This window comes from Pleurodeles waltl, chromosome 4_1 (assembly GCF_031143425.1).
Source record: "Pleurodeles waltl isolate 20211129_DDA chromosome 4_1, aPleWal1.hap1.20221129, whole genome shotgun sequence".
Classification (NCBI taxonomy): Eukaryota; Metazoa; Chordata; class Amphibia; order Caudata; family Salamandridae; genus Pleurodeles; species Pleurodeles waltl.
Genome location: NC_090442.1, coordinates 395,854,326 through 395,882,193, shown reverse-complemented (window position 1 = coordinate 395,882,193; position 27,868 = coordinate 395,854,326). Strand labels below are relative to the sequence as shown.

Here is a 27,868-nt window from a genome sequence, read left to right as displayed (position 1 = left end):
CAGAGATTGGCGTGGGGCTCCACTGATCAAGTCCAGCCCTCAGACTCACCAAATCAGGTGAGTGGCAGACAAGGAGGGGATCGCCGCTGCTACCAATGAAGGCAGTATGTAGCTGATGTAAATATGTCATCTACTTGGTAGGTGTAACCTGCTTAGAAAGAAGTCATTTTTGTAGAATTTTGTAAAGATTATTTAAAGTACTTTAACTTTTGATATTGGATCATTTTATAGGGCGTACATACTGTAGTCCTATTTGTCTTGCCTAGCAATTGCACCTACGTGATGAATCTGGGGCTGAAGGCAGCCCCAGATGCCTTGCTCTGCTGGATTGGGGTACGAATCCTGACTGCAGATGGACCCTAGTTTCTTGTGTGGCGCTGGTGGGTTCTGTGGTGCAGCTATGGTGGGCCCCAGAGGTAGCAGAGTTCTGAGGCCTTCTGGGCCAGGGGGTGATCTCGAGTGGCAAACTCATCCACGGGAAGGAGGGGGCGGCAGTACACAAAGGGTCACCAAGAGCGACAGCTCTGGGCCGGTGCGAAGGTCAGATGACCCAGCAAACGCCACAAAGGGTCACCAAGAGTGACAGCACTGGGACCGGTTTCAAATGTCAGATGGCCCAGCAAACGCTCACCATGGGGCAAAGCCCAGATGACGGCCGGTCATGGCTGGCAACAGTTTGCCGGTTTTGATCCTTGGGCAGACAGGGCAGGCCAGCCTGAACCTAGAGGCACTCTGGGGATGTTTCTTTGTTGTAGAATCCACCGGGCAGGGTTGGCAGTCAACAGGGCAACTCAGCATGTCAGGCAGTGGTTCCTGGGAGCAATCACCGCAGCATGTGGCAATCCTCTTGGCACAGAAGCCCTTACTCCAGGCAGAAATTCTTCCAAGTCAAATCGTGTTCTGAAGAGAGTGGCTCCGGAGGCCCACTACGTGTACAGGAAAGTGCCTTTGATGTGGGGTGAGGGGGTGACCAACAAAGAATCCTTGTGAAGTGCGCAGGTCCTTCTTTCAAGTCAGTCTTGGCACCAGACAGCCAGTGAGAGGTAATCAGCCCTTTTATGTGTACCCCCGCCCTTACCCTTTGAGATGTAGTTGTGAGATCCTCCCCACCCATTCCCCAGGAAGACCCATCAGTGTGCCGACGAATGCAGATATGGCTGAGTATCCTGTGTTGTGGGTGCCTGAAGGGAATGCACAAGTGGAACTGTCACCCAACCCAAGAGGAGGCTGTAGGCTCCCAAGGCAGTGAGTGCAGAGAAATGCCCACTGTCTAAAAATGGCATTTCTAAAATAGTAGTAACAAATCAGACCTTACCTTACCAGTGAAAAGGATTTAGTATTACCATTCCAGTGGTATTAAACATGACCCAGCCACTCCTCTCAAATCAGGAATTACAACTTAGTTATTATATGGAATTCCTAATGCTGGCCTTTGAAGGGGGAGGGGGGGTAGGCCTTACAATGATGAAAGACCACTTGAGTGGTTTTTCATTACCAGAACATGGAAACTGGAAGTATATGTCTTGCCTTTTTACTTACATGGTAACCTTCCCCATGGGCTCTCCAGGGCCTGCTTGAGGGGATATATAAGAAAAGGGGAGTGTAGGGTGTGGCAAGAGGTTTTGAATGCCAAGTTGGGATAGCAGTGGAACTGCACACACAGGCTCTGCAGTGGCAGGCCTGAGACATGTTTACATGGCTACTTAGTGGGTGGCACAATCAGTGCTGCAGGCCTACTAGTAGCATTTAATTTACAGGCCCTGGGCATATGATATACCACTCTACAAGGGACTTACTGGTAAATTAAATATGCCAATTGTAGATCCACCAATGTTAGCATGTTTTTAGGGGAAAAGCACATGCACTTTAGCCTGGTTAGCAGTGGTTAAGTGCTCAGAGTCCTAAGGCCAACAAAAATATACAGCAACAAAACAGAAGGGAAAGGCAAAACGTCTGGGATAAGAGCACCCTAAGGATGCCAGGTCCATCACCTGTGCTTTTAACTGTACAATATATCACAACTATCTTAATTTTTAACTTACTGATGTATTCTCTTGGTCAAGTGCAAGTCAAATGAAGCAATTATTTGAATGGGCTGTCTCAAAGAGCAGCCTCAGAGTGAAGTGAAGCAGTCATCAAATTAACTTGTATAAGGGACTCTGATATGCAACCTCATTTGTCACCGGTACTTGATCATACACTGAGAAGATTTATTAAGTTTAAAAAGTGACGCTCTTCCAGTGAGATTTAATAAAGGCAAGAGGGTGGGGCTAACTCATAGAGAGTGTTGTGGGCACTCAAGGAGGGCAACGTCTGGAAACTGTTCTGTTTATTGCAGACGATTTCGTCAATTAATATTCTTCATAAATAGTGTAAACACAGCTGAACAAGTCATGTTTGCGCTTGCACCACCAACTGTGCTAAATTGCCATAGAGTTGTTAAATTCTTCAAAAACTTCTTAGTGATATAAATATATTTGAATAAAATATAATATTGCTGTTTTATTTTGTATTGTGAATATTGCTGTTTTATTGATATTTTTTATAAGTTGTTTCCAAAACCTATAAAAAAATCTTATATTCGTTAAGGCTATTTCAGATTATTCCTATTGCATGTATTTTGTATAGTGCTAGAAGTCAGTTTTAGTATTTATGTTTTTAACAGATGCTTTTGACATGTTGATTTTTTAGAATGGTTATAAAGCACATATACTCTAGTTTTAAAACCGTTTTGTCTTATACATTTACTTGTAATTAAATGTAGGTGAAAATCACATTTCTGTGAGTATATATTTGCTTACCAAAATCATAATTAGAGTAATACATTTTTATAATGCTTATTTGATTTGTATTCCAATGTTCGTTTTTGGTAGGGCCTATGTCTTTGCTGTCCCTGTGGAGCAATAGAGTTAACACTGCCAACTCCAAGAAGCACCAAGAGTTTGCTGGGCGTCTCAACTCTATCAACAACAAAGCTGAGTTATACCAAAATCTGAAAGAGGAAAACGGGTTTGTATTTTTAAGTATATGCTATTTGTCATCAATCTTGCTGCTCTTTAATATAAGTGTGCACGGGTGGTATTGACAGCAGGCATTCGAAAAGGGCAGATTAGCCAAAAGAGTCTTTAAGGGGAATTCCCATGGCCTATCACCAACCAGAACCCTATTAGTGGATCATCTGCTCCTGCTCTGGAGTCCAGTTTTCAACAGAATGAGCTTTTTGTGTAGTACCTATTATCTGTATTTTCTTTATCATATAATTGTCATTTGCTCTGTTCAGTCCTAGGATGTTGTGCTCTTCGACATTTTGAGGCTGTTGCACTGTGCATTCCAGTTCACTCTACATCTGGAGCACTGGAATGGAGTGGTAGTGCAAGACCAAGTAAAGCAGCAGTTGTGGTTAAATAATGTGGAAAGCAAACGCCAATTGTGAGCCGCTATGGGGCACACTCTGTTCCTTTGTTATATTGCTATTATAACACACAGCAGTGCAATTTATTTCCTAATGCTCAGTAAACTATACAATTAATTACAAAATAAAATTATACACATTGAGCAGGTCCTAGTGAAAATGCTATTTACCAGCAGTTAATTCTGTAAACTTAGATACTAGCATGAGAGGACGATTTTATTAACAGTGCTATTTCTAACTGCGAGAGTGAAATAAATAGTTTAAAGCAATCAGTTTTGTAATGAGGAGAAAACAAGCTGAAATGTATGCACTTCTTGTAATAAAAGATGCCTTCCCAGTTTCGTTTCATAGTTTATCTTCAGTTTTTGGGCCTACACTTTGCAGCCCTAGCTAACACAGAGGATGATGTGCATGGGACTGTCTCAGAACATTCTTAACATTGTAAAGTTAAAGATGCAGTCCCTTAAATATCAGACTGCATGACGTAGCATAGACTTAATAACACATTTTATTTGTAAGGGACATTTCTGTAGGAAATAGTTGTCTTTACCTGTGTATTTATGAACACATTTGATGTTGATAACAAAACAAAACAAATAATTTCCTGGTTTGTGTTTCAGGATGGAAGCTACAGAAAATGGAAAAGCCAGCAGACAGTGAAACCTTTTTTGAGCTACTGTAAATATGGTGTTAACCAAATATTGTACAAAGGACTTCTTGGTTTTACTTCCCCACAATTGTGAAGTTACACTGTTTCCCTTGTTTTTAGTATTTTCTATTTCCCTGGACCTTTCAACATTTTTATTAAATGCAAAGGTTCAGAAACATTGCTGGAATAGACTTCATCGGATTCTGTTAACACACCACACCGAAAAATAAAATTTATTTTTCTGGTGTCATTGAATTGTAATTCCACAAATGTAAAGTGCTATAAATATTTTTAAATATTAAACATTTTCTTTAAATTACACGTATAAAGGTGTTGTGCTTTTACTGAACTGTGGCACTCATTTTTGTATACTAGCAATTAAAAAGTCATATTTTGATGTGTATATGAAGATTTTACATTGCACCGCCTGCACAAATTAGTTGAGATTTTTTACAGTACGGTGTGATCTTCAAAATTGGAGAAGAATGCACATTTGTTAATTCTGCTTTTAAAGTTACAAAGTAACAAAAACACAGTTTTCTTTTAATGTTTAATTTTGAACAGGTCAGATAGTCTGCCAGGCTGGATTGGTCCAAACCAGGATTTTAGCATGAGTACTGAATTCCTACCCTGAGAAGCTTGCTGTAGTTACAGAAAGCATTCTGCATTAAATCATCCGCTTGATGTACATCCCTGCCCAACTGTGCTAATATCTGGATGCCTAAAGCTGATTTTTGTTGTCTTAGGCAAACACAGATCATGCGTGTGCCCCATGACATAGGCCCGTCTCGCAGATTGCGGTCTTGTTGTATCGGGAGGGGCACCGAAATCGCTACCCTCATAGTGGTGGAAGGCTACTGTGTTCAGCACGAACCCAGAGGTAGCAGCATACCATGTAGCGATCAGTAGGAGTGAACAGGTCCTTTTTAACATGTGTCACTGGAGTGAGACCAACAGGCTCAATCATTTTTAAGGTTCCTTAGCTGTATGCTTAACTCACACTTGGCCCACATTGGTTTGATGTGTAATAGTGCGTGGCACAGGAGTGGTGTATCTGCACTGGGTGTATGTGTGTCTGTGAAGGGCACACTACGGGTATAAGGCAGCACTGTGCAGTGACTGCAGATAGAATGCATGTGCTGCGTCTGTGTGCCTGTGAATGATATAGTTCATAAAAGATGTAGTGCTGTGCAGTACATGCCTATTAAACATGTGCTGGATGTTTGTGTGCCCGTGAGTGGTACAGTACAAAAAGTATAGTGCTGTGCAGCGTATGTATGGTGTATACATGCACTGAGTGTATGGGTGACTGTGGATGGTACAATACATGGCAAACTCAGCATTCCATTTTAGGAGACCCAGGGCTGCATGGTGAAACGTGAGGAAGTAGAGGAATCCCCCAGACAAATGTGTGGATTGTTGCATTGAGCCAGGCTTCTCCCCCCATACACTTCAAAGAGGTGCTCTTTGATTCAGTGAGTGGTTCACAGGAAAGGGGCCTGGACACATCTCGGGGAGGAGATTGGGCTGATAAGAAAATCTTAGAGTAAGGCTGGGGCCCTGGACTAATCCTTTGATGCACATATCACTGTGGCTGGCTTTTAGGTGTGAACTCTTTCTTTTACTCCATGGTCTGTGTTGTGGGGCTCTTAGCAGCTCCTGCTGTGACAGCTTTAAAGAGAGCAGAGGAGTGGACACTTTTAAGAAGCAGGACCCCAATATAAACTTCAAAGACTCAGACTTTAAATCACATTTGGTGTCTGGAAATGGGCTATAAAAAGGGGAGCTTGACACCCCAAAATTGTCATCTGCCAAGCAGCCAGATTGGCTTTGTGAAAAGGGGAAGCTCTGCAAGACTTCTGCCAGTGACCAGGACTGGGAGCCAGTACCTGCTAGGCTCCCTACTTGGTGAGGAGACATTATCGAGGCAACTCAAGACCTCCTGCCATGGAGCCGGGCACACGAGCACCTACTTGGTTGCTAAGACCTGTGTGGTCTGTGAGGAAGAGAAAAACTTTGAAAGAGGCAGGGTCCAGTGGGGGGACCCCTTTCAAACCCTTTGCTAGCTGTGAGGTGACAGCTGTTGCACTGATTGCGTTGTTGTCTGTGTGCAGAGCGAAGTTGTGGCCCTCGTATGCCAGAGGAGGGCTGCAATGAATTGAGCCGACCATGAATTGTGCGAATACGGTAACTTAGTGTGCCAGAGGGGTTCAACAGGACCAGAAAACGTGTGACCTGTTCGATTCATTGCCAAGTGAGTGAGGCTGCTATGTGTCCATGGGCACCCCCCTCGACTCCTCCTCCAGCCAATTGTAGGAGGAAGCAGAGACTTAACCAACAAGGAAGAGCTGCCAAGAATCTCTGGCTGCTGTGGAGGCGTGTGAGTACTGTGAAGACTGCTGAGTGCAATCCGCTTGGCCTGTATGCAGTGAAGTCACCTGAAGCAGCAGCTGCTGCCACTCCAGTACCTGTAGAAGTGGCACGCTCAAGGACTTCTGATCATCTGAGGTGGGTGTAAGGCCAGTCGACCCTGGGGAACTTCCTTTTAGTTAGCGCTGCTGCGCTGTAACACTATTGACTTTGAAATAGACATAGTGGACACCTGATATAGGGACTACCAGTGTGGTTACTGTGGAGGTTGCCTATAGTGAATGGGGGAATAACCACTACTGTGAGAAGCGAGGAGGGAGTGGGATCCGGGGAGCCACCTAATGGAACAGTACAGCCCTGACCTCAGAGGACTGTGCAGTTGTTTGTGAATATCTGATTTGTTCACATAGACAAACAGTTTTAAATATGAAGAGCAATAATGTAATTAACAGAAAATCTACCGGTAGGAGAGTTTTGATGTTTGACGTAATTTCTGGAGAATTAAAAGTAGAACTGTACACGCTTCCAATAAAGAGTTGAATCTGCTTCGAAGGTTCAATGTAACTGCAATGTCTGTGTGAATTAATTTGTATGACCCGGGTTACTTCTTTAGATAGGCTTGGTGATTAAAATCAGTTCAACAATAACCAGCGCCAGACCTTAAAAATACAGTGTCTCATTCTCTAACACTCCTAACATTGATATCAGTTAGGTTACATGTAAGGTCAAGAAGTACTTGTGTAGGTATCAATGATTTATTTGATATTGCAAATATTCATATGGATTTTTCGTCAAGCATTTAAAAAGCATGAAGTAGAAGATATTTTCTTTTAAACGAAATAAGTTTAATAAGGATCATTTGAAGTTCCAAATCAACAAACCATGACAGCCTCCGAAGTTGTTAGACAAAGAACAGCTAAGGACAAACACGTATTTTGTGATTTATTCCAATAATATTACATCGCGTGTTCAGGGGTTAAATTCTAACATAATAAAGCATTTTCAAACCCATAAAAATAGAGGTGGCAGATAATTTTAAAGACGAAAAGACGCAAGGATCAGCAACGCCTCGTCTGGGTACTAAAATAAATTCAGGAACACCAAATATTCTGATACTAGAATTAATTAAATAAAAAATGCACTACAGTTTGTTATAGATACATACAATAATGAGAATCACATTTATGTGTTTTATCTAGCTCATTAATCTTAAATGCTTTTTAAGCAGTTGAATTATGCCTCTCTCCTGCTTGACATTAAAATATTGAATCATAGGATTTATTTTTGTGTCTTACACAAGTCAATTAAATAAACGATAAGTAAATTGTAGCAGTAATACCCATATGCACACCTTACTTTGTTTTGTCCAAACTTACATATATTGTAGTTTTTAAAGCCAACGTGCTGTGCAGATGTCACCATGAATGCCATATATTAAACTACCAGTAAAATATATTATATTTCAAGGACCAATTTTTGGCGTTATACTAATGTGTCAGACAGTCGCTGACATTTTTTTAAACCTAAGAATGTCTTCCATAGGGACCCATGTGTTACTTTCTGCTATTTGTGTTCACAAATAAAGTGGTTTTCCAAAGTGTATTTTCATTACTTTTTAACGCCTGCCAATGTATTTCATAGTGCTATCATTTTTTTCTCATTTCTCTGGATCTTGCACTAAAGTACATGGCGGTGATTCAAACAGCTTTTTCTATCACTTTTGTAAGGTCCTCTTGTGTTCCGCAGCATTTTTAAGCCCAAATCTGTCTTTGATAAGATAGTGACCGTTTCCTTGCACTGCGCAGGTTTGCAGCATGTCAATCGGGTTTTTTTTTCTCAAATGGTGTGTTTTCTTTACCGTTCTAAGTTCCAAAATGTTCACTACTCTTCCTGTACCCTAAAATGTGTTTTCAGTGATTCTTTACACCTTTGAGTGCACAGATAAGAGATCTGGAAAATCTCTAGGACTTCATCAACATGTAAAGCAAAAAAGTGTGTCACCATCAGCCTGCTGAAATCACTTTGACTATCATTCAGCCATGCACAGCGGTATGCGGGTACAGGACAAGGCTCCAACAGGGCAAGCCTGTGCCTCAAACCCAATATGTATGGCCTAGGTTTCACACAGCGCACTTTGAGGATCGGCTATGGACTTTAGCACAGCTTTCCCTTTTTCGTCCCCTTCTGTTCCCCCATGCAAGCAAGTTCAAGGTACAAGGCGTATCTTTCAGCTGTTCCCTGTGCAGTACCATATTATCAGCAGAAGCCACTGTACAGTGCTTACTTCAAAATTGAGGTATCCTTACTTTGTTTTTGTTAATTGATACAGACGCTGGTCCAGCTCCTCCGTTAGGGTGGAGGAGCGTCCCCGGCCAGCAGCAGCCGCTGCAAATCATCTTTAACAAACAAAAAGATTATAAACCATGTTTATCTTTTTATAGTTGTTAAAGGGGCGGGGCATTGAGGATGATGAGCTGAGGGGAGTGCACTGTGTGCTCCGCTCACTGCGCATGTATGTTTGTCCGGCTATCTCAGGCCGGCCAAACATGCATGCGCAGTAGGCTCTCGCCAGCCCTGCAGAAAGCATACCCAGGCTCTGTCTGCCTGGGAGCACCCTGGCTGGGGTGCTCCGAGCCAATCCTGACGCTGGGCCACAGGGCAGGCTGGGAGCCTCTGTCTGCAGTGACGGAAGAGGAGTGGAGTAGGTAAGTGATATTTTTTTTTGTTGTTGTTTTATTAATTTGCTGCCGCCCCGCCCACAGCAAAGTCTCACAAGCCGCACCTGTGCTAGTCCTCGGATTCCTCACTTTGAATCTCCCATGTGCTAGATTGGATCTACCAACTCCTGCAACAGCTCCTGCATGCCAGCAGGTTGCACCACGGGCCTCCATTGTGACTCTGTCCTACCTCCAGGCAGGGCGATGCAAAAGCTGCATTTAGGCATTGGCACTCCATGCAGGCGTTAGCTACTCTTTATCCAAGCCTGTAGATGCATATTCGGGACAACACTCATAATATTTTTGCCTTTTTCATCAAAGTTTGTGCAAATGCTCTTTTTTGGTTGTCTGCAGTGGCAGTGCCCCTGAAAACGACAGGTTTCAAGTAATACCCAGTGTGCAGCAGGCACGTCAGTCATGAACCCACAAAACGTTCTCTTTGGTGCTTGGACACAAAGCTTCGCTCTACATCTTGCAACAAATGCTCCTTGATGTATCCAAAGTTCAATCGGGAAGGGAATCCAGACTCTTTGTTACTGAGCAAAGGAAATGGTTTCAATCTCACTGCAAATTGCAAGGCCGCTCCCAGCCCCATTTACTCTTTTCAGGTAAGTCCAAATTGAAGTTAAGGGACTAGGTGAAGGAAAAAGCACAAGAAGAGTAGAAAAAGAAGCACTTTTACTTTCACATGCACACACTCCGGGAGGAGGATTCTTAGTGTTTGAAGATCTGGACTCTGAGTCTGAACTCCAATTCAGATCCGATACTAATTCCAGAGCCTATGCATACTAAGTTCCTCCGGTCACCATCAACTCCACAGCAAATTTCAGCCTTCAAGGAGGCCATGCTGCAGCTGTGGTTCCGGATCCCTCTGGTGCACCTTCGGTCCATGTCATGGCCTCCAGTTTAGCTTCCACCAGTGGGCCCTCTGTGGCACTGACTGACTGCCAGCACAGTCAGCCCATTTTACCTTAGGTGCCAGGCTGCATCTCTATGCTGCAGGATCCCTGGATCTTAGTTGCTTGACACTGCTCACAACTCCACTTGTGCTGTTTCCTACTCAGATGCTGTTTCCAATCCTGAGCTGGCTTTAGTAAGGGCTCGCCCAACGTTACGCTCATAAGAGATGGAATTAGAGCCCCCAACAGGATAGTGCGTCTTTTGTAGTGGTGGTCCATAGGGCTGCAGGTGCACTGGATTTGCAGTGGCTCATGTGCTAACTTGAAGTTTGCAGCTGAGGCCTTTGACTTAGAACTGTTGCTGCCTTCTATTAAAGGCCTGACTGAGTCTGTCACGTGGCCATGCCTAAGCCTTGCTCGACCTGCCAGTGAGTCACCCTATTTGTGAAATGTCATAGCCCGATGCCAGGTGATCTCACATTCCTAATGCAGCATCCTACTCCTGATAGCCTTATAATTCAGACTTCCATGACCAAATGTAATAAACTTGTTTCTTACTTCCCCGCGGGACCGAGCATGAAATACATATTCTTAGCAAAAGGTGTTTCATCAGCTAGCCCAGCGCTTTGCTCATTGAATGCTTTATATTTTCTGGGTCACTATACTGTTGTCCTTTAGGACACTACAGTTGAGGTTTTACCTGTTAGCCTGAAGGGTTAGTAAAATTCCTTTGCCCAGACACTGTAGAATGGCCATGGCACAGCAAAATACATTTTACGGTCCAGCCTAGACACTCTGGTTTGAGTTCCTTGTGCTTTGGGCGGAGATGTTGCCATCAGATGCCACATTTGTGTATCTGGGCTTTCTAAAGATGTCTAGCCACGCTTATTGACATGGGCCTTGATGGAGCAAGGTCTGGCGTAAAATCACATGCAGTGCCCAAATTCTTTAACGACAGCAGAGCTATATCTCATTCTCTGGAATTAATTTCCCAAACTTGCCAATTCTGTCAGCAGTATATAGGAAGTTTCTAGGATACTTGAAATGGTGTTTGCCCAAAATATTGGATAAAAAATATCATGCAGCAGAAATATCATGTCAAGAATCGTGGGACTTGACATATTGTAGTAAGTAATATCGAAGTTAAAAATATCATTTTTATTTAGACCAGATGATGGGAGCGAGACGCTGAGAGCTCTTCACGAAGCAGCCATATCGGCACGTCTCGGATTCATTCAACTCAAATATTTCCACAGGGCTCATTACCCTATATATTGTCTGTAGTGCATGGGAATGTTGAGTTGCCCATTATGCCTGCTTTGTCGGATAGCAGAAGGTACATTCCTACACACTGTATGGGCTTGTACAGCACTAAATACATTTTGGCATGGGGTGAGTTCCTGTCTTAGTGAAGTCCTCTCTTGAACGATCCTGTTGGATCCACGGTTGATACTTTTGTATGTCACGAAGGGGCTTTAGGGTGATAGATATAAAAGGGCACTCCTATTCTTAGGGCTTATGCTGGTAAAAAGGGACATCTCTAAAGCGTGGAAGGCTGAGACCCCCACTTCCTTTGCGGTGTGGAAACGGGAATTTGACCACTGCATGGGGCTAGAGATTATGTTGTATTAGGCAAGGCGTGGTTCACAGGAATACCATAAAATCTGGCAAAAGTGAGCAGACTATAGAGAGATTATTCAGGAACCGGTCCACACTAGCAGTATGCATCTTGAGGAAGAGATTCAGATGTGTGGGGTTAAGGGAACATGAGATATCCACATGAACTGTTATTTGCTGGGGGTCTTTTAATGGCTGTGGTGTGGTGGGACAAAGGGGGTCTTATGTGCATGCTTTATGTTGCATTCTACGGACCCACAGATGATCTTATTTTTTATGTATGAGAGGGACTTGTTGGCCATATCGCCTTGAAAAACCCCAATAAAATCTGCTATGAATTTTTTTTTTTTTGTGTAGTTTATAATGTTGATGTAAAAAATATTGATGCATTAAATATCATTGGATATAATATCATTTTTGATAATAAAATATTATGTAATGTCTTATTTATTTTCGTTTTCAAGTTATTTTATTTATTGAATTGTTGAACTTCCTATGTTTTACTGTATTTTTATTAAGTATAGAAAAATACTTTTAGCAGTGGGATGTTGAATTAGGGGATAAGTGTCAGGAGATTTCTAAAAAAAAAACACTAGTTTAAGTTTTATTTTTAAGTTAATTTTTTAAATATGCAAATAAATTGGTTTTATAAAATGTGTTTTATAAAATTAATTTACATTTTATGTGAAAGAAGATGTATTTTGATGTTTTTATAAAAAAAATATTACAAATTAAAAAAAATTCAAACAATTATTTTTATAAAATATTATATTTGGATATTTATAGATAGTTTAAAATATGCTTTTTAATGAAACTGGTATAATTGTATCAACTATTAAAAATTAGAAATGTTTTTTGAAAATATTATTTAATGTATAAATTGAAGAACTTTTTTATACAATTTATTTAGTAAATTTGCAAATTTGTTGTAATTTAAATTGTATTTCTTTTAACGTTTATGAATGGTAGATGTTTTTTACAAAACTGAAAAATGTGTTATTAAATAAAATATGAATATAATTTCTTAACTTTGAAGTTGTATATACCTTTTCATAGTTAAACATTGTGGTTTATGATATTAATATTGTTTAATTTAGTAAATATAATTTGTACTATTAATAGTGTATTGTGCTTTTTTAAAATATACTATTCTAAATAGGTTGTATTTAGAATTGGATAAAAAAAATAGTTGTAGCTTCTTAAAGTTGGTTTAGATTTGAGTTGGAATAGTAAATGTCACCCCCTTGGTGTCCAACACCTTCCCCCAAGTTGGTTGAGATTGGAGTGAGATGAGTAAATCCCACCCTTTTAGTGTCTACCACCTTCTATGAGTTGGTTACAATTGGAGTGGAAATAGTAAATGTAACCCCTTTAGTGTTCAACACCTTCCCCAATATGGTTAGGCCCTCTTTATTTAACATCACAAAGACACTGATCTCTTTGGCGCTTTACTTTAACCCCTACTGCTATCCTGCTTGCTTCTTGCAACTATGTATTGTGGCCCCTTTTTTTAGTCCTATCAGGCATACGTTGACTCTTCACCAGGCCAGACTTATCTTGACCCTCAAGTTTTGTCACCCCTTGCCCACTGTTCATTGGTATCTCATGATCTTTTCCAGCTCACTTGGTAATGGTTGCCCTAGTAGGAGGAAAAGACTTCTAGATGTCAGAGGAGTGCTCTAGCATGCCCTGTCACAATATTCCCTGCACTTTACTACATGTTAAGGTTTTTAGATGCCCGATTTGCTGCACCAACACTTTCTGCGATAACACACCTTGCATGTTACTAGGACATCTCTGGATGCAGGCTTAATTGTGTTTTTCATTTGATTGATTCTTAACTCGATATTTTTATTGTTCATCTGCCGACAGCTCATTGACTTTAATGTGCTTGGGAGCTGATCGAATCCACTTTGCACTCCCCAGTAATTTTTAGCCTTCTAGCATTTTATTGATATTTTATTATTTTACTAGGGGCTGTCTTTGTCTAATGTCACATTTTGCTTTGTGAACATGTATCTCATTTTAAGTGTATTTTATTGTGTACTGTACTGCAGTGCAATGGTTTTCTTTTTAATGAATCACGCAAAAAAGATTCTTATTCTTATTAGGTGGTTAGGCTGGAGTGGGAATAGTAAATGTTGCCACTTTAGTGGCCAACAGCTTCCCAAAATTGGGTTAGATTGGAGTGGGAATAGTAAATGTCACCCCTTTAGTGTCCAACACCTTCCCTAAGTTGTTCTACGTTGTAGTACAAATAGTGAATGTCACCCTTATAGTGTGCAACACCTTCCCTAAGTTGGTTTAGGTTGTAGTAGGAATAGTAAATGTCAACCTTTAGGGGGTCATTATGAGTTCGGAGGACGTTTTTTACCGTCCGATGAACTTCCGACGGGAGGTTGCCACCACACAGGCTACCTCCTTGCTGGCCCCATTAAGAGTTTCCAGCTAACTTGGTGGGTGGAAACCTTGGTTTCTGTCCACCAGCCTAGTTGGAAACAGGCTAATCGAGCCAGCGGCAATGCTGTAGCCCACAGGTTGCACCAGCACCCTTGCGATGATCACTGTCTGCAAATTCATGTGAATTGGAAACTGATGATGTTAACTGACGAGGTGGAGGGCAGAAGCCCATGTCCTCAGATTTAGCAGCACCATCATATACACCTTCTTCTGTAGCTGCATGTTATCTGGTGGGCCTCGATCATCTGTTTGCTAGTACAATTGATGGCACAACTTGACCGCCATGTGGTTCTGTAGGAAATAGGGAAGAGTGGGTTTGGGTTTCTGTAGGCTGTGAGCATTTGGTAATGCCTGGTACTTCTCAGATTTTCCTTACAGTGAACCAACTGACCTCATCCGTAAACATCAAAGCAGACAAACTTAGCTGGTGTCATCTTGCTGACCCTCAGTGGCTTAAGTAGGCTGAGGTAGTGTGTGGAATTCTCTTGGTAGACTTTTTTTGCCACTGCTGAGAATATGTATTACCTGGCCTTCTGTGCTGTAGAGTATCCTCCTCAAAGTTATATAGGAGACACATACCTGTGATGGGCCTTTGGTTTTCTGTATCCATTCCCACCTCTGCCGTTGATCCTACTGGTCCTGAAGAAGATCAGGAGGCATAGTAGCTGAGAGCATCCTCATAAACCCTGGCCTTGACTTAGAGTTTGGGATTCTGAAAACTTGGCTCTGAGTGTATGGCTTCCACTTCGACTGCATGTTTGGGAGGGCCTGCTGTCCCAACAGCAAGGCAAAGTGTTCCACCCAAACCAGCACAATCTGCACCTCTGTGCATGGAGTTCGAGCAGAAGCAGTTTAGAGTTGTGATCTTATGACAGAAGTTGTGGATATAATTTTGGGTACTCACTGCCCATCCACTAAGTTTGAAAATATAGGCCATTTGGCTAAATTTGTCACCTTGTGTGGAGAGAAGAAATTTGAACCCCTGTAGGTGAAACTGTCTGATGTTCTCTTCTTTGTCTTGTCCTTCGCCAAGCAAGGCTTTGCTGTGTACACAGTTAAAGTTGCTTATTGTTCCATCCGGCCATTCTTTATTTGCCTCATCAGCCCTCCTTATTCCAGACTCCTGTTTTGATGCGTTTTCTAAAATGGCTTACACACGTTTCCCCGTGCTGCTTCATAATGCCACAGTGAGATCTCAGCTTGGCTTCAACATTCTTCATATGAGATTCTTGCAAGCATCTTCACAGTTTGCTGTGAGACTTTTGTCTCCGACAAAAGACTGTCCGAAGACTGCCATCCTCATGTTGGCGGTCGCGCTGCCACAGCAGACCCGCCAACCTACCACCATCCCCACCAGGATCAGTGATCCAGAAGGGTTGACGATGGTCCTGGTTGTAATCATCTAGGGCGGCTCAGCGCTGCCTTGCTGATTACAACCTTGTTCTCTGACAGCCTTTTCGTTGCAGTCAGACCGCCAGGAAAAGGCTGGTGGAGAACAAATGCAGGGGGCCACAGAGAGGCCCCTGGTATGACATGGTCAGTACAGGGGTCCCCTTGACCAGCACCCTCAAAATGCTCGCTGTCTGATGTGCAGACAGTGCACATTTCAAGGGTGCGGGTGCCCCCTGCATGCAGCAGCATTGCTGCCGGCTCTATCATGAGCCGGTGACAATGCTGTTGCACCTTTCCCACTGGGCTGATTGGCGGAAACCTTGGTTTCCACCGGTCAGCCCAGTGGGAATGTCGTAATGGGGTCGGTGGGGAGGTCGCCAGCACTGTGACGACCTCCCCAGCGGGAGTTTGGCAGACGGATGTTTCCGTCCGCCAAACTCATAATCAGCCCCTTAGGGCCTGATTTAGATCTTGGCAGAGGGGAATACTCTATAACAAACGTGACGGATATCCCCTCCACCATATTACAATCTCATTATAACCTATGGAGATTGTAAAATGGCAGACGGGGTATCCGTCATGTCTGTGACAAAGTATTCCATCCTCTGAGACCTTTTATTTCTATTTCTTTATTTCAATCATCACATCAGTGAGCTACAAGCTTTTTCAGTCCATCCTGGGTATACAACTTTTCTCCAGTCAACCTGGTGCTTCAGACTTGTTCGTCCTTGCTTCTAAAAGTGATGTCACCTTTTCTCATGGGCAGCCTATCACGCTCCCCATCTTCTCCCCACACCACCTCTCATTTGAAGAGGAAAGGCTGCCCTCGTTTAATTCTAAACAGTCCCTACATAGATCTGAGATGAATGATCTTCTGTTTCTTTGATCTGCTGGTATTAAGAAGTACCAGCAGCCCACAAATAGACTATGACTTTTTGTCCTCTGCATCAAACTTTTATGCCAAGAAGGGTTCTCCTGAGTGCCAAGGGCTCATTCCTCCAGGTAGGATTTGACTTCAGTGCTTGCTCTGTGTATTTCTGTTTTATATTTGTGAAGCTGCCACATGGGCACACTTTCATCGAGGACTACTGTATTAACAATCAAATCCACAGGGAGGTTCATCTTTCCTGCTTGGCCCACTCCTCAGACTCATATCCGTTGAGGGGGCATTGCTTTGGTATTTATTCCCAAGGTGAGAAATCTGCTATTAGAAGCAACCATCAGGGGAATACATTATTTACCTTTGGTAACGCTCTTTCCTGGGGATAATTACAGATTCCTTATTGCCTTACCTCGACCCATTCTGTGGAATATAATTATGAGAATTAATGTTAATAAGGTTCCCAGTTAGTTTTGCACACTAGCAGCTCATTTCAATCAGTCAGCTACACACTGCATCTGAGTCCATTGAATGAATGGAGGTCAGTGCACTGGGTGGTGCTTATATGTGGTTCAACGTAATAAAGTCTTGAGATGCAACTGAGTTTCAACATAGGCCGATGTGCCACCTGCTGATATGCAGGAACTAGTGCAAGAGTTTCTGGATCCAGTCTAGCACCTGAGAAGATTCACAGGGTGAAGAATCTGCAGAAAGTATCCACCAGAAAGCAATTTACTCAAGGTTAGTAACCTATTCATCAACAATTTTACCCCAAAATATTTCTTAATACCCCATACAACTTCAATTAGTACAATTTGCAGTGATTCAGTTACAGATTTCAGTTTCCTTGTGAGCCATCCACACCTCCACAGATTGACTGCCCCTTCTCCTCTTAATATGTTTGCATTGCAAAGTATGATATACTTGTCAAAGATACAGAAATACCTTGCTCAATTAGTGGAACAATGGAAACTGAAGCTTTACAAATGAACAAGCATGGTTGTATTCTTGTAAATTGAAACTGAAGTCATTACATGTCCTCTCTGTAGTAGTCAAGATGTTTGTTATAAAGTAATGGCATTTGCCAGAAATCAACCAATGCCCTGTCTGTCCAAAACACAGCTACCTTCCCTCATTTTGAGTTGGGAAGTGGTGGGGGTAGCTATTGTGTTTCCAACAGAGGAAGATCAGCCAGCTTGGGCATCCACTAAGAAGTATGCCATTGGAGGGACCCCCATTGGCTCATTATTGGTACCCAGGAACACCCATTGACCCATTACATGAAGCCAGGGACCGAGGTATAAGCATTTTCAATGACTTTATTTGAATCATAAGACAATACACCAAAAATACAGAAACAATCATTCATCAAGCAAATACACAAAGAATGAAATATTTTATTTAATTCACAAAATAAATTACAAATCAGACTTTTTATTTCAGTGGAAAGGTTGGAGCTTATCATCATCCATACTATATTCTGTTTGATGCAATGCTTCCTCAAATCAAACTGAGGATACTAAATTAATTGTTAGCTCCTAATTTAAAATTCCTTAAATCTTACATATTCACTTTGACATGCTGCATTTATATATATACAGTTTATTAATCTATTATTATTACTTAATTTGTAAGCAGCCGGGAACCACCTGGGTAAGCTTTTCAGACCCCCAGTAGTCCCTGGACAACTGATCTACAGTATTGAAAATGGCCAAGAGGTCCAGCAACCTTATCAGTGCATCAGCAACATTGTCTCCCATCACAAGCAGTAACCTCTGACAAGTGGGTGCTCCAAGTCATGCAGTGAGGTTATGTCCTTTTTTTCCCACCACCTGCAGAATGGCTGATGAAAGACGATCTCTTGTTTCTCCATCAGGAAGTGCAGGTTTTGCTGACCGAAAGAGCCATCTAGAGGGTGCCGGCATCAGAAGTAATTTGTGGTTGTTCCAGCTGCTTTCTGGTGTGAATAAGGACATAGGCCTCTATCTCATACTAGATCTTCACCCTCCCAACGCCTTTGTACAGAAAGAGAAATTCAAGATGCTCACCTTGGCTCAGGTTCTATCTGCGCTGGACCCCGAAGACCGGAAGGTAGTGTTGGATCTTCAGGACAAATATTTCCACATTTCCCATCTTGCAGGCCCACAGGCATTACCTGTGTTTGATGGCTCTTTGGCCTCACAAGTGCCCCTCGGTGTTCACAATAGTCTTCCCCTACTTCAACGACTGGCTATTGAAGGCAGGCTCCCCCCAGGCACTCTTCACCCACCTCCACATTATGTAAAACCTTCTGTATTCACTGGGGTTCATTATCAACATGCAGAAGTTACACCTGTCTCCTTTCTCAGACTCTCCCTTTTATCTGAGCCATTGGGGACACTGTGCAATTCCGCACCTGCCCTCAGGATTGGAGAGTCTAGGACATTCAGGCTAGGATCCCAATGTTTCAACCTCAGTCCTGGATTTCTGTGAGACTGATGAGTTTGATGGCTTCCTGCATCCTGCTGGTGAAGCACATTCACTGGCATATGCAGGATCTGTAGTGGAATAAGACGTTCCAGTGCGCACAGCACCTGGGTAATCTCTCCGACCTGGTTCAGATTTTGGAGGGGACTGCAAAATCTCTGCAGTGGTGGTTGGCTGTGATTGGATTAGCAGCAGACCCCCTCTCCATTCCCCACCCAGAGCTGACAGTGGTGACTGATGCTTTAGAGGAACAGTGGTACTTAACCTGATAATTATGCATCCATAAATAAGCAAAAATGTATTCCAAAAATATTGTTTTAATAAAGGAAATTAAACAAACAAATAGGTGATAGTGGGGTGTAAATATGTGCTCAGACAAGAGCATTTCATAGTGTAGTGAAATCTAGAAGACAGGATGTTAGGGGCCTCCTGAGAAGTCGGTCACCTGACAGTCGGTCACCAGTGACTGATTCATCACATCTGGGTTTGGGTGGCCACATGTGAAAGGTGGAGATCAGAAAATATGGTCCTAGGCTGAATCTCAGGCCCATATCAATCTGCTGGAGCTGACAATGACACTTAATTTTGATAGCCTTCCTCCCATCCATCATAGAAAGGATGGTTTAGGTGTTCATGGACAACACCACAGCCATGGGGTATTGCAACAGAGGTTGTGAGGCACCTGGGAGTATCTCTGAACACCAGGGCAAACAAACTCAGCAATTGATGCCTTGCAGATCACAAATAACACCTACATCCACAGGTGGCGCAAGGGCTCTTCTGAGAATGGGGAAGACCTTGTCTCAATTTATTTGCCACTGCCGAGAACATACAATGTAAGCGCTTCTGTGCGTTTTAGCTTCCAAGCGGCTCTTGCTCAGAGACGCTTCCGCTTAGACTGGAATCATTTTGTTGATACCGCTTCTGCCACGAGTTCTTAAGATCAGGACTGACTGGGCCAAGTCATGTTAGTGGCTCCAGACTGTGCAAGGAATCTTTGATATCCCAAACTCCTGAGCATAAGCATCAGTCCTCTGATCAAGTTGCCATTTCAAGAGGACCTCCTGTTGCAGTAACAGAGTGGGGTTCTGCACCTAAACCAGCGGACATGCATGTAATCAGTTGTGGCACATTTCCTTAAGGGTCTGCAACATTTGTATCCCCCAACTGCTTTGTCATGTCCCACTAAGATCTTAATCTGGTGCTGACATTCCTTATGTGCGTCCCATTTGAGCCCCTACATAGCTGCCCTCTGTGGCTCCTAACCCTTAAGACAGTATTGTTAGTGACTATTAAACTGGCCAGAAGGGTCAGTGAGCTTCATGCTCTTTTGGTTACAATTCCATACAGTAGTTTCCACCTAGGCAAACTGGTTCTTTAGACTTGTGTCTCTTTTTTGCCAAAGCTGATGATGCCTTTCCATGCTAGCCACAGCATCACACTACCTACATTTTTCACCCCTCCTCATCATTCTAAAAAACAGGAGAGACTCTATCATTTGGACCCTCTCTTTTTACATTTTGCCCACCAAAGTTCAAGGGGTGGATGGTCAGTTCTTCATTGGGTTCGCTGGAGTGAAAAAAGGCATGGCAGGCCAGAAACAGATCATCTTTTGATGGATTAATCTGCATCAAAATCTGCTATAGGCTAGCTAGGAAGCAGCCTCCTGAGGTCTTGCAGACCCATTCCTCCAGGGCCAAGGCTGCTACTACTGCGTTATCACACAGGTTACCTGCCCTGGACATCTGCTAAGCTGCCACATGCATGTCACTCCGTACGTTCAAGAAGCACCACTGCTTGGGCAGTCTAGTCCGTTGAGACAGGCATTTTGCATATTCAGTCCTCCAGAACTTCCTGGTCGAGCCATTTGCACACCAACTTCTGTGGAGGTATTTCTTGGGTATCTATTCTTAGGTGAGGAATCTGTGGTTGGAAGTCTCTATGAGAAATACAGGCTTCTTAACTTTGGTAATGCTTTTTCTGGTATAGACTCCTATAACCCCAGATTCCTAATTGACTCTCTTGTCCTCCCCGTTCTGCAAAATGGGTTATACACCAGTAAACCTTTGTTAGTTTCTGCACACTGGCCACCCATTATTCATATGTGGCTCTGCTTTTTTGGTGTGGAAATAGTCACAAAACAACTGAAGTCAGCATTCCATGTTGGAACTTATATATGCACTGCACACACCACTTCTGACATGGATGATGGTTCCTCATGGTCCTCCGTGTGGAGAGAGGATGTAGATCATGGAGGTTCCAGTCTCATGCCCTTCTTGACACGATGTACAAAGAAGAAAAAGGTGAAAGTATTACAGAATACGCTAAGCACAATGTTGGCTCCGTGCCAATTTGTTTCTTTGGGAAGCCATTATGTCTTTCATTTGAGGTGTGTCTATCTCCAAGCAAGCTGGGTTCCTTAAGTCAATTAGGAGTACACTTCAAAGATTGGAATGGGAAATTAAAGCACCTTGAACCACAATGTTCCAACAACCAGGATGTGCAATAGCTCATAAAATCCACACAACGTTGCTTAAATGTAGGGAGGAGGCTTAGAGAAAAGTCAAGAATTTGGAGAAGCATGCAATGGCAAACCCATTTATGAAAGGGCTGGTGTCCCCAAAGCAGTTGGAATTCATCTTGTTTAGGTCCACATAAGACAATATTTGTTTTTTCTCTGGTCCATCAGATCGACCCTGATACTTCAGTAGTGGCAATTCTCATAGAGGCTCAAAAAGTATTTGATTTCCTCAGCTGGAAATATCTTTGCAACTCTGTGGCAGATAGCCCCAGGAAAGGGAATTGTGTGATGGGTAGTTCTATTATACAGTCATTCCACTGCCAGGATTTTGTATGTGGGTATTGTGTCATTACAGAAATGTAGGGAAAGTGTTGTATAGATTTTTATTGTTGAGTGTATTATATGTTGTATTTGTATTGCCGTGTCAGCATAATATTAAAAAAATAAATACAAATACAATGCCAGGATTAGCATCCATAACAACCTTACTCCTGGAATTAACATATAGAGAGGAATGAGAGAGGGGTGCCCACTATCCCCTCTTTGTTTGCCTTTGTAACAGAACCCATGCTTACTGTTGTTAAAGAAAGATTTGCCCAGAGTGGTATTGATCTAGAAGGCAGGAGTTTTGATATTTCTGTACGCATATGACATTATGTTGTATTTCAATACCCCGGAAAGTATGATTTTGCACGTCATCAAAGAATTCATCAGGTGTGGTGTGGTATGGGGCATTCACATTAACTGGAATAAATCGGTACTAATTTCCATGACTAGTGCTGTTGTAAGGCCCTCACATGATTTTTCTTAATTGTGGAGTGAAAAGGCCATCAGGATTATGGGAAGAAAAATCTACTTAGATCATTCACTAGTTCTCATAACAAACTACGGACCAACGTTGATGAAAGTGAAGGAGAGGATCTCTAGGTGCCAGAGCTTGCCATTATCCATGACAGGAAGAACAGTGGTACTGAAGATGGTGTTCCTGCCACAACATTTACATCTTTTTTTTCTACATTCCCATCCCCCCAATAAGGGGATTTTTAGGTTGAAGCTTACCAGACAGCTCTAGCCATTCTAAAAGCTTCCCTAGGAAAGCATTCCACCCATTTCTCTCTATTGGCTTTGTGGATTGTAACAGACAGTTGCTTGCTTCCAATTTGCTGGCTTTATTTGTTTTAGGCTGTCCAGCTCGAGTTCGACCCTTCCATGGAGCCTCTGGTTTACTGTATATTTTTCCAAGTTATCATTTTCTGTGAACATGCCTTTAAATCTTACTCTTCTCTTGTTACATTTGCTGTGCATCCATAGACCGACAACAGAGATCAGAAATCAGCCTCTGTCTTCTGAGTGAGCTTGATGTTTACTTTTCTTTTTCTGACTTGAAAGTGAGAGAATTTATGTGACAATCTTGCTGTGAAACAAAAAGCTTTTTCTAGCACATATTAATTCCTATCAGAATTAGGAAACTAAAAAAGCACATTTGTTGTAATTCTGAAGTATGGTGCAAACAATTTAATATGAACAAAACACATTAATACACTAGGGGATGACATTGCCACACATTATCGATTCTGTGTAGTAAAACTGCATTTCTGTGCAAACATAACTTTTCTATTGAAAATGTACTCCACGCCTCTCCACTCCATTCTACGACATGCCACTTACGCCTCTCCATTCTATGACATGCCACTCCATGCTCTTCCACTTTAAGACACTCTGGTCACCATTATGACATTGGTGGTCTATTCCGAAGACCGCCGTGGTGACGTCCGCCAACAGACCGCCGCGGAGGCGGTAATCCGCCCGCCAGATTATGACACACAAACATAAAACCGACAGAAACCTGCCACAACCACAAGTCTGCCAGACCCAACAAAGGCGAAAAACTGTCGGACCCACCACCCTCACTGCTACGCCAGCAAAACACCACCCTCCAAATAATGAACCACGAATCACCACAGTGGTCATTCAGCGGCGATCAACCATTGGCAGTACACACTGCCGTGGTGGAATTGGGCACCCAAAACCACTTCAAGCCATCATTGGCCAGAACAAAAACCCCACACCTGACACAAATACACACCCCCTACACACCCACCAACAGCACTATAAAACACCACCCCACATAACTCACAATCCTTTGCAAACACGAAAAGAGACATACACACACACACACACACACCCACAACTACCTATTCATCCGTCACGCATCACACACCCCATCACAACACTGAACACCCTCTACACAACAGGCATGTCCCCACAAAAGCACCCCTGTTTCGCAGATGGGGAGTTGCGGGTGATGGTGGAGGAAATCGTCAGGGTTGAGCCACAGCTGTTTGGGGCACATGTTCAGCAGATCTTCATTGCCAGGAAGATGGAGCTATGGCAGAGGATCGTGGACAGGGTGAACTCTGTGGGACAATATCCACGCATAAGGGACGACATCCGAGAGAGGACGGAACAACCTCTGGGGGACGGTGTGTTACATTGCATCAAGGCACCAGGTCGTCATCATGAGGACTGGCGGTAGACCTCCACCTACACAGATGACAGCATGGGAGGATCAAGTCTTGGCAATCCTGCATCCTGAGTGCCTAACTGGAGTCACTGGAGGGCTGGACACTGGTAAGTCACCATTACTACCTTACCTTCACCCATACCTGCATGGCATGTCACCAACTCACCCTGACTACCTACACCCTACTCCATCCCACACAGTGCACCACCTCAATTACCACACCTAAATGTGTACCCCTGCATTCCCTACCCACTGCAAGCATGTCCCTCCAAATTCTGCATGCACACCAACCAGCAATGCATGGACAGCATGTAGAACTTCCAATCCCACAATCCATCACCATACACTACCAAAGGTGGGAGGACAACACCAAACCTATAGGCAAAGGTAGGAATGCAGAATGTGACAATGACCCTGACAAAACACTTACATTCCCACATGTGTCCCAGCCAATGTCCACGGCGAGGAGCAGCCACGGCAACCTAGTCCTCCACTAGAAGATGCCCTCAGTGATGATAGCAACTCTGGATGTCCCGAGCTGGATGAACTCCCTGGCCCATCTGGGACCACTGGCCAGTCAGCTTCCACATCCCACACATCATCCCACACAGGCCCACTACCCTCTGACTCCAACACCACAGCAGCCACTTAACGTCCCCAGACCCCTGTCCCCAGGACACGTAGGTCAATAGTGTGCCCACCTGTGCAGCGATCCAAGTCGACACCACACAGGTTAGATGATGAAGGTCTGGGTGTAAGTGGGAATGGGCATACCGTTCAGGGGACACAGGCACTGGGGGCAAGGGACAGTGAGAGGTCAGCTGTGCGCCAGGGGGATGCCAGGCACAGGGAACCGACTGCCCAGGAGGCACTCACACATGTCCTGGGGGCATACAAAAAATCCTAGGACAGTATGGCCCAGGTGATCACCATCATGCAGGAGAACTAGCCGCTGCAGGGGGTACACCACCAGGAGGTCATGCAGCAGTTACAGGGCCCTCCATTGTAGGTGTGCTAGGTGACATGGCCAACACCATGCGGGAGAACCGAGCACACCAGCAGCCCACTTCCACTAGCCACTCCACTCAACAGCCATCAACATCTGCTGCAGCTAGTGGACAGGAGGACCAGTGGTTTCAGGGGGAACACTACCAGGAGATTAAGCAAGAATTGCAGGTCTTGAATACCACCATGGTCTCCATTGCAGGGGTGCTGGGTGACATAGCCAACATCATGAGGTAGGACACAGCACACCAGCGGGACCCTTCCACTAGCCAGTGTACTGACCAGCCCTCCACATCTGCTACAGCAAGTGGACCCTGCCTCAGGACCCAAAGGCCAGCAGCACCCCTGCCTTTACAGAAGGTAAACCAAACCCTCAAACGTTCCCTGCGACCCAACCCGCAAACGTTCCCTGCGACCCAGACAGCCACCAGAGACTGTTGCCAAGATCAAGACCACCACCTGGAAATGAGCCCCTCCAGAATGTCCCACTGAGTCACCTTGTACACTTTGGACTGCCATTGCTCCTCTTCTTATGGCCCCATGGCCACTGGACCTATGTTACAAACAAACTGGGCCACTACTCTGAACTTTTCCCCAACCATCACCCCACTCAATTGCAACATCCCTTCGTTATTGTCACCTCAATAAACACCCTTGAACACAACTAGAGTATTAGTTATTTATCAGGCAGAAATGTGCAATGTATTGTACTGTATTATCCTGTGCAAATGTTCTGTAAGGTGCAAATCCATCCAACAAATGTGTTTTAGCAGTCTGTAGTCATCACATCAGTACACAGTTGTAACCACACCAACATCTGCAAAAAGGGAAGGCATAAGTGACAGTCAAGGCACACCACCTGGACATTTAGAGAGTGGTAATTCTTCCTATTTCTGTAGACCTGCTCATTTGACCTGGGAGGGTCCAAGGCAATATGGGTTCCGTCAATGGCCCCAATCACCTGTGGTATGTGTCCCATAGTGTAGAATCCAGCCTTTACAGTGGGCAAACCTTCAGTCTGGTGGAATGAGATGTACCTGCTAATGTGTTTGAGCAAGGCAGCGAAAACTCTTCCAAGCCCAATCAAGAACATTAGCTGTGACATTCCTGCAGCCAAGCCAACAGTCACCTAGAAAGAACCACTTGCCAGGAAATGGAGCACTCAGAGTGCCTGCAAAACAGGAGGAATTGCTGTAGTGCTACAGATAGCAGGAATTAGATCAGGCTCCAATTATGCACACAGCTCTGTGATTGTTGCCCTGTCCAGATGATAGATGAGTATTATGTGCCGGTCCTCCAGTGTAGCCAAACCCACAAAGGGTCTGTACATGTGTGCTTGCCTCCTCAGCCTCATACTCCCCAGTGGTTGGTGTCTAAGTGGGCCAAAATTAAAATGTGTTTGACTACACGAAGTATGGACTCACAACATCACAGTACACAGTGCATGTATGTATGTACGAGACAAGAATCTTATAGATGTGTACAATCTGTACCATTGACGCACATATATTGGTCCCACATGAGTACTAGCATTAGGAAATGGCAACCACCTGTCCTGTGGGTGGAAGTGACCTCACTCCGCCGGCGTTTGACATCATGGCGGAAGACGGTCTGCACAGCTGTGGAACTCCTCATTGGCTAACATGGAGCTCTATGGAGTACAGGAACCAATGATGATCAACGCCGGCGGTGACTGTGTTCACCGCCGCAGACGTGACCGCCATTTTCCATTAACCCCTTTACTTGATTCCTAGCTCTCTCCAGATCAACATCTCCACTTCGTGTGCTGCTGTGACCTGTGTCTGGAACTTGCGATGGCCCGTGCTACAGGGGAATGGGACCCAGCCTTCACATTGGAGGAGCTGGAGAAGCTTGTGGATGGGGTCCTACCCCTGTATGGGCAGTTGTGTGGGCCTCCAGACCAACAGGTGAGTACATCATGGGTACGTTGGATGTGGCATGGCTGCATGTAGATGTTTGTGTGTGCTGGCAGTGTGTCAGTTGGGGGGTTGGTGGCATGCAATGTGTATGCAGAAGTAGGGGTCATGTGTGTGCTTCATGTGGGTCATATGCAGAATGTATGCCATCTGTGTGACAGAATGGATTATTGAGTTAATGGTGTCCTTTTGTCTGTGTCTCCTCTGCAGGTCAGTGCCCATCAAAAGAAAGGGTTGTGGTGTACCATCACCAAGGATCTGTGGACCCTGGGGGTCCATAGCCGGCAGAGCACCCACTGCAGGAAACAGTGGAAGGCCCTGAGACGCTGTGCCCGGAAGACCGTAGAGGCCCTGCTGGGGACAGCCTACCAATGACGGAGGGGTGCCTGTTGGAGCCTGATCCCTATAATGGCCCGCATACTGGTGGTGGCCAATCTTGACTTGGATGGGCACTTGAGGACAGCACAGCAGCCACAAGGGGGTGAGCACAGAGTGTGTGGTATTTATTTTTTTGTGGCCTGGCATGGGGTTTGGGTGCAAGGCTCTAGTCAGTGGGTGCCCCAGAAAGCTGGTTTAGCTTTTCCAATGTAGTCCTGCTTAGCTAAGTAGGGTGGTATGTATGTTTGGTATTGGTAAGTAGGTAGCATACCATGGCAGACAGGGCTTAGAGAGTCCTAGTAGGTGTGCAGATGGTAGTCTTTGGGTGGTTTACTACTGTTGTACCCAGGTAGTGGTTTGACATTCTTGTCCATACTGCACTGTGTTAGTCCCAGTGAGTGATTGTGATGTGTATGCCATGTGTGACGTTGTTGCTGTGATTGATGATTGACCCTGTGCGCCCTTTTTTTTCTCCCCCACCCTCTCTCCTTTTCTCATCCTGTCCTTGTGTGCATTAACATCTGGCGAAGGAGCAGGGGCACCGGCGAGTGGGGGAGCTGCAGCCCATGGGACCAAGGAGGTGGAGAGCACAGATGCCGAGGGGACGAGTGGGTTGGAGTGCGAGGGGAGCACCACCAGGG

At 44.1% G+C, this 27,868-nt stretch overlaps 1 protein-coding gene across 3 annotated transcripts in view; it reads left to right on the top strand.

Moving 5' to 3' along the window:
• INTS13 (integrator complex subunit 13) overlaps positions 1-4,382 on the top strand; it is a 196,837-nt gene extending 192,455 nt beyond the window's left edge. For all 3 annotated transcript variants that reach the window (XM_069228607.1, XM_069228609.1, XM_069228608.1), the window contains 2 exons: positions 2,874-3,009; positions 4,033-4,382. In XM_069228607.1, coding sequence (XP_069084708.1) covers positions 2,874-3,009; positions 4,033-4,072 — 176 coding nt within the window. In that variant the 3' untranslated portion in view covers positions 4,073-4,382. The remainder of the gene's footprint in view (positions 1-2,873; positions 3,010-4,032) is intronic.
• Positions 4,383-27,868: the final 23,486 nt, after the last annotated feature.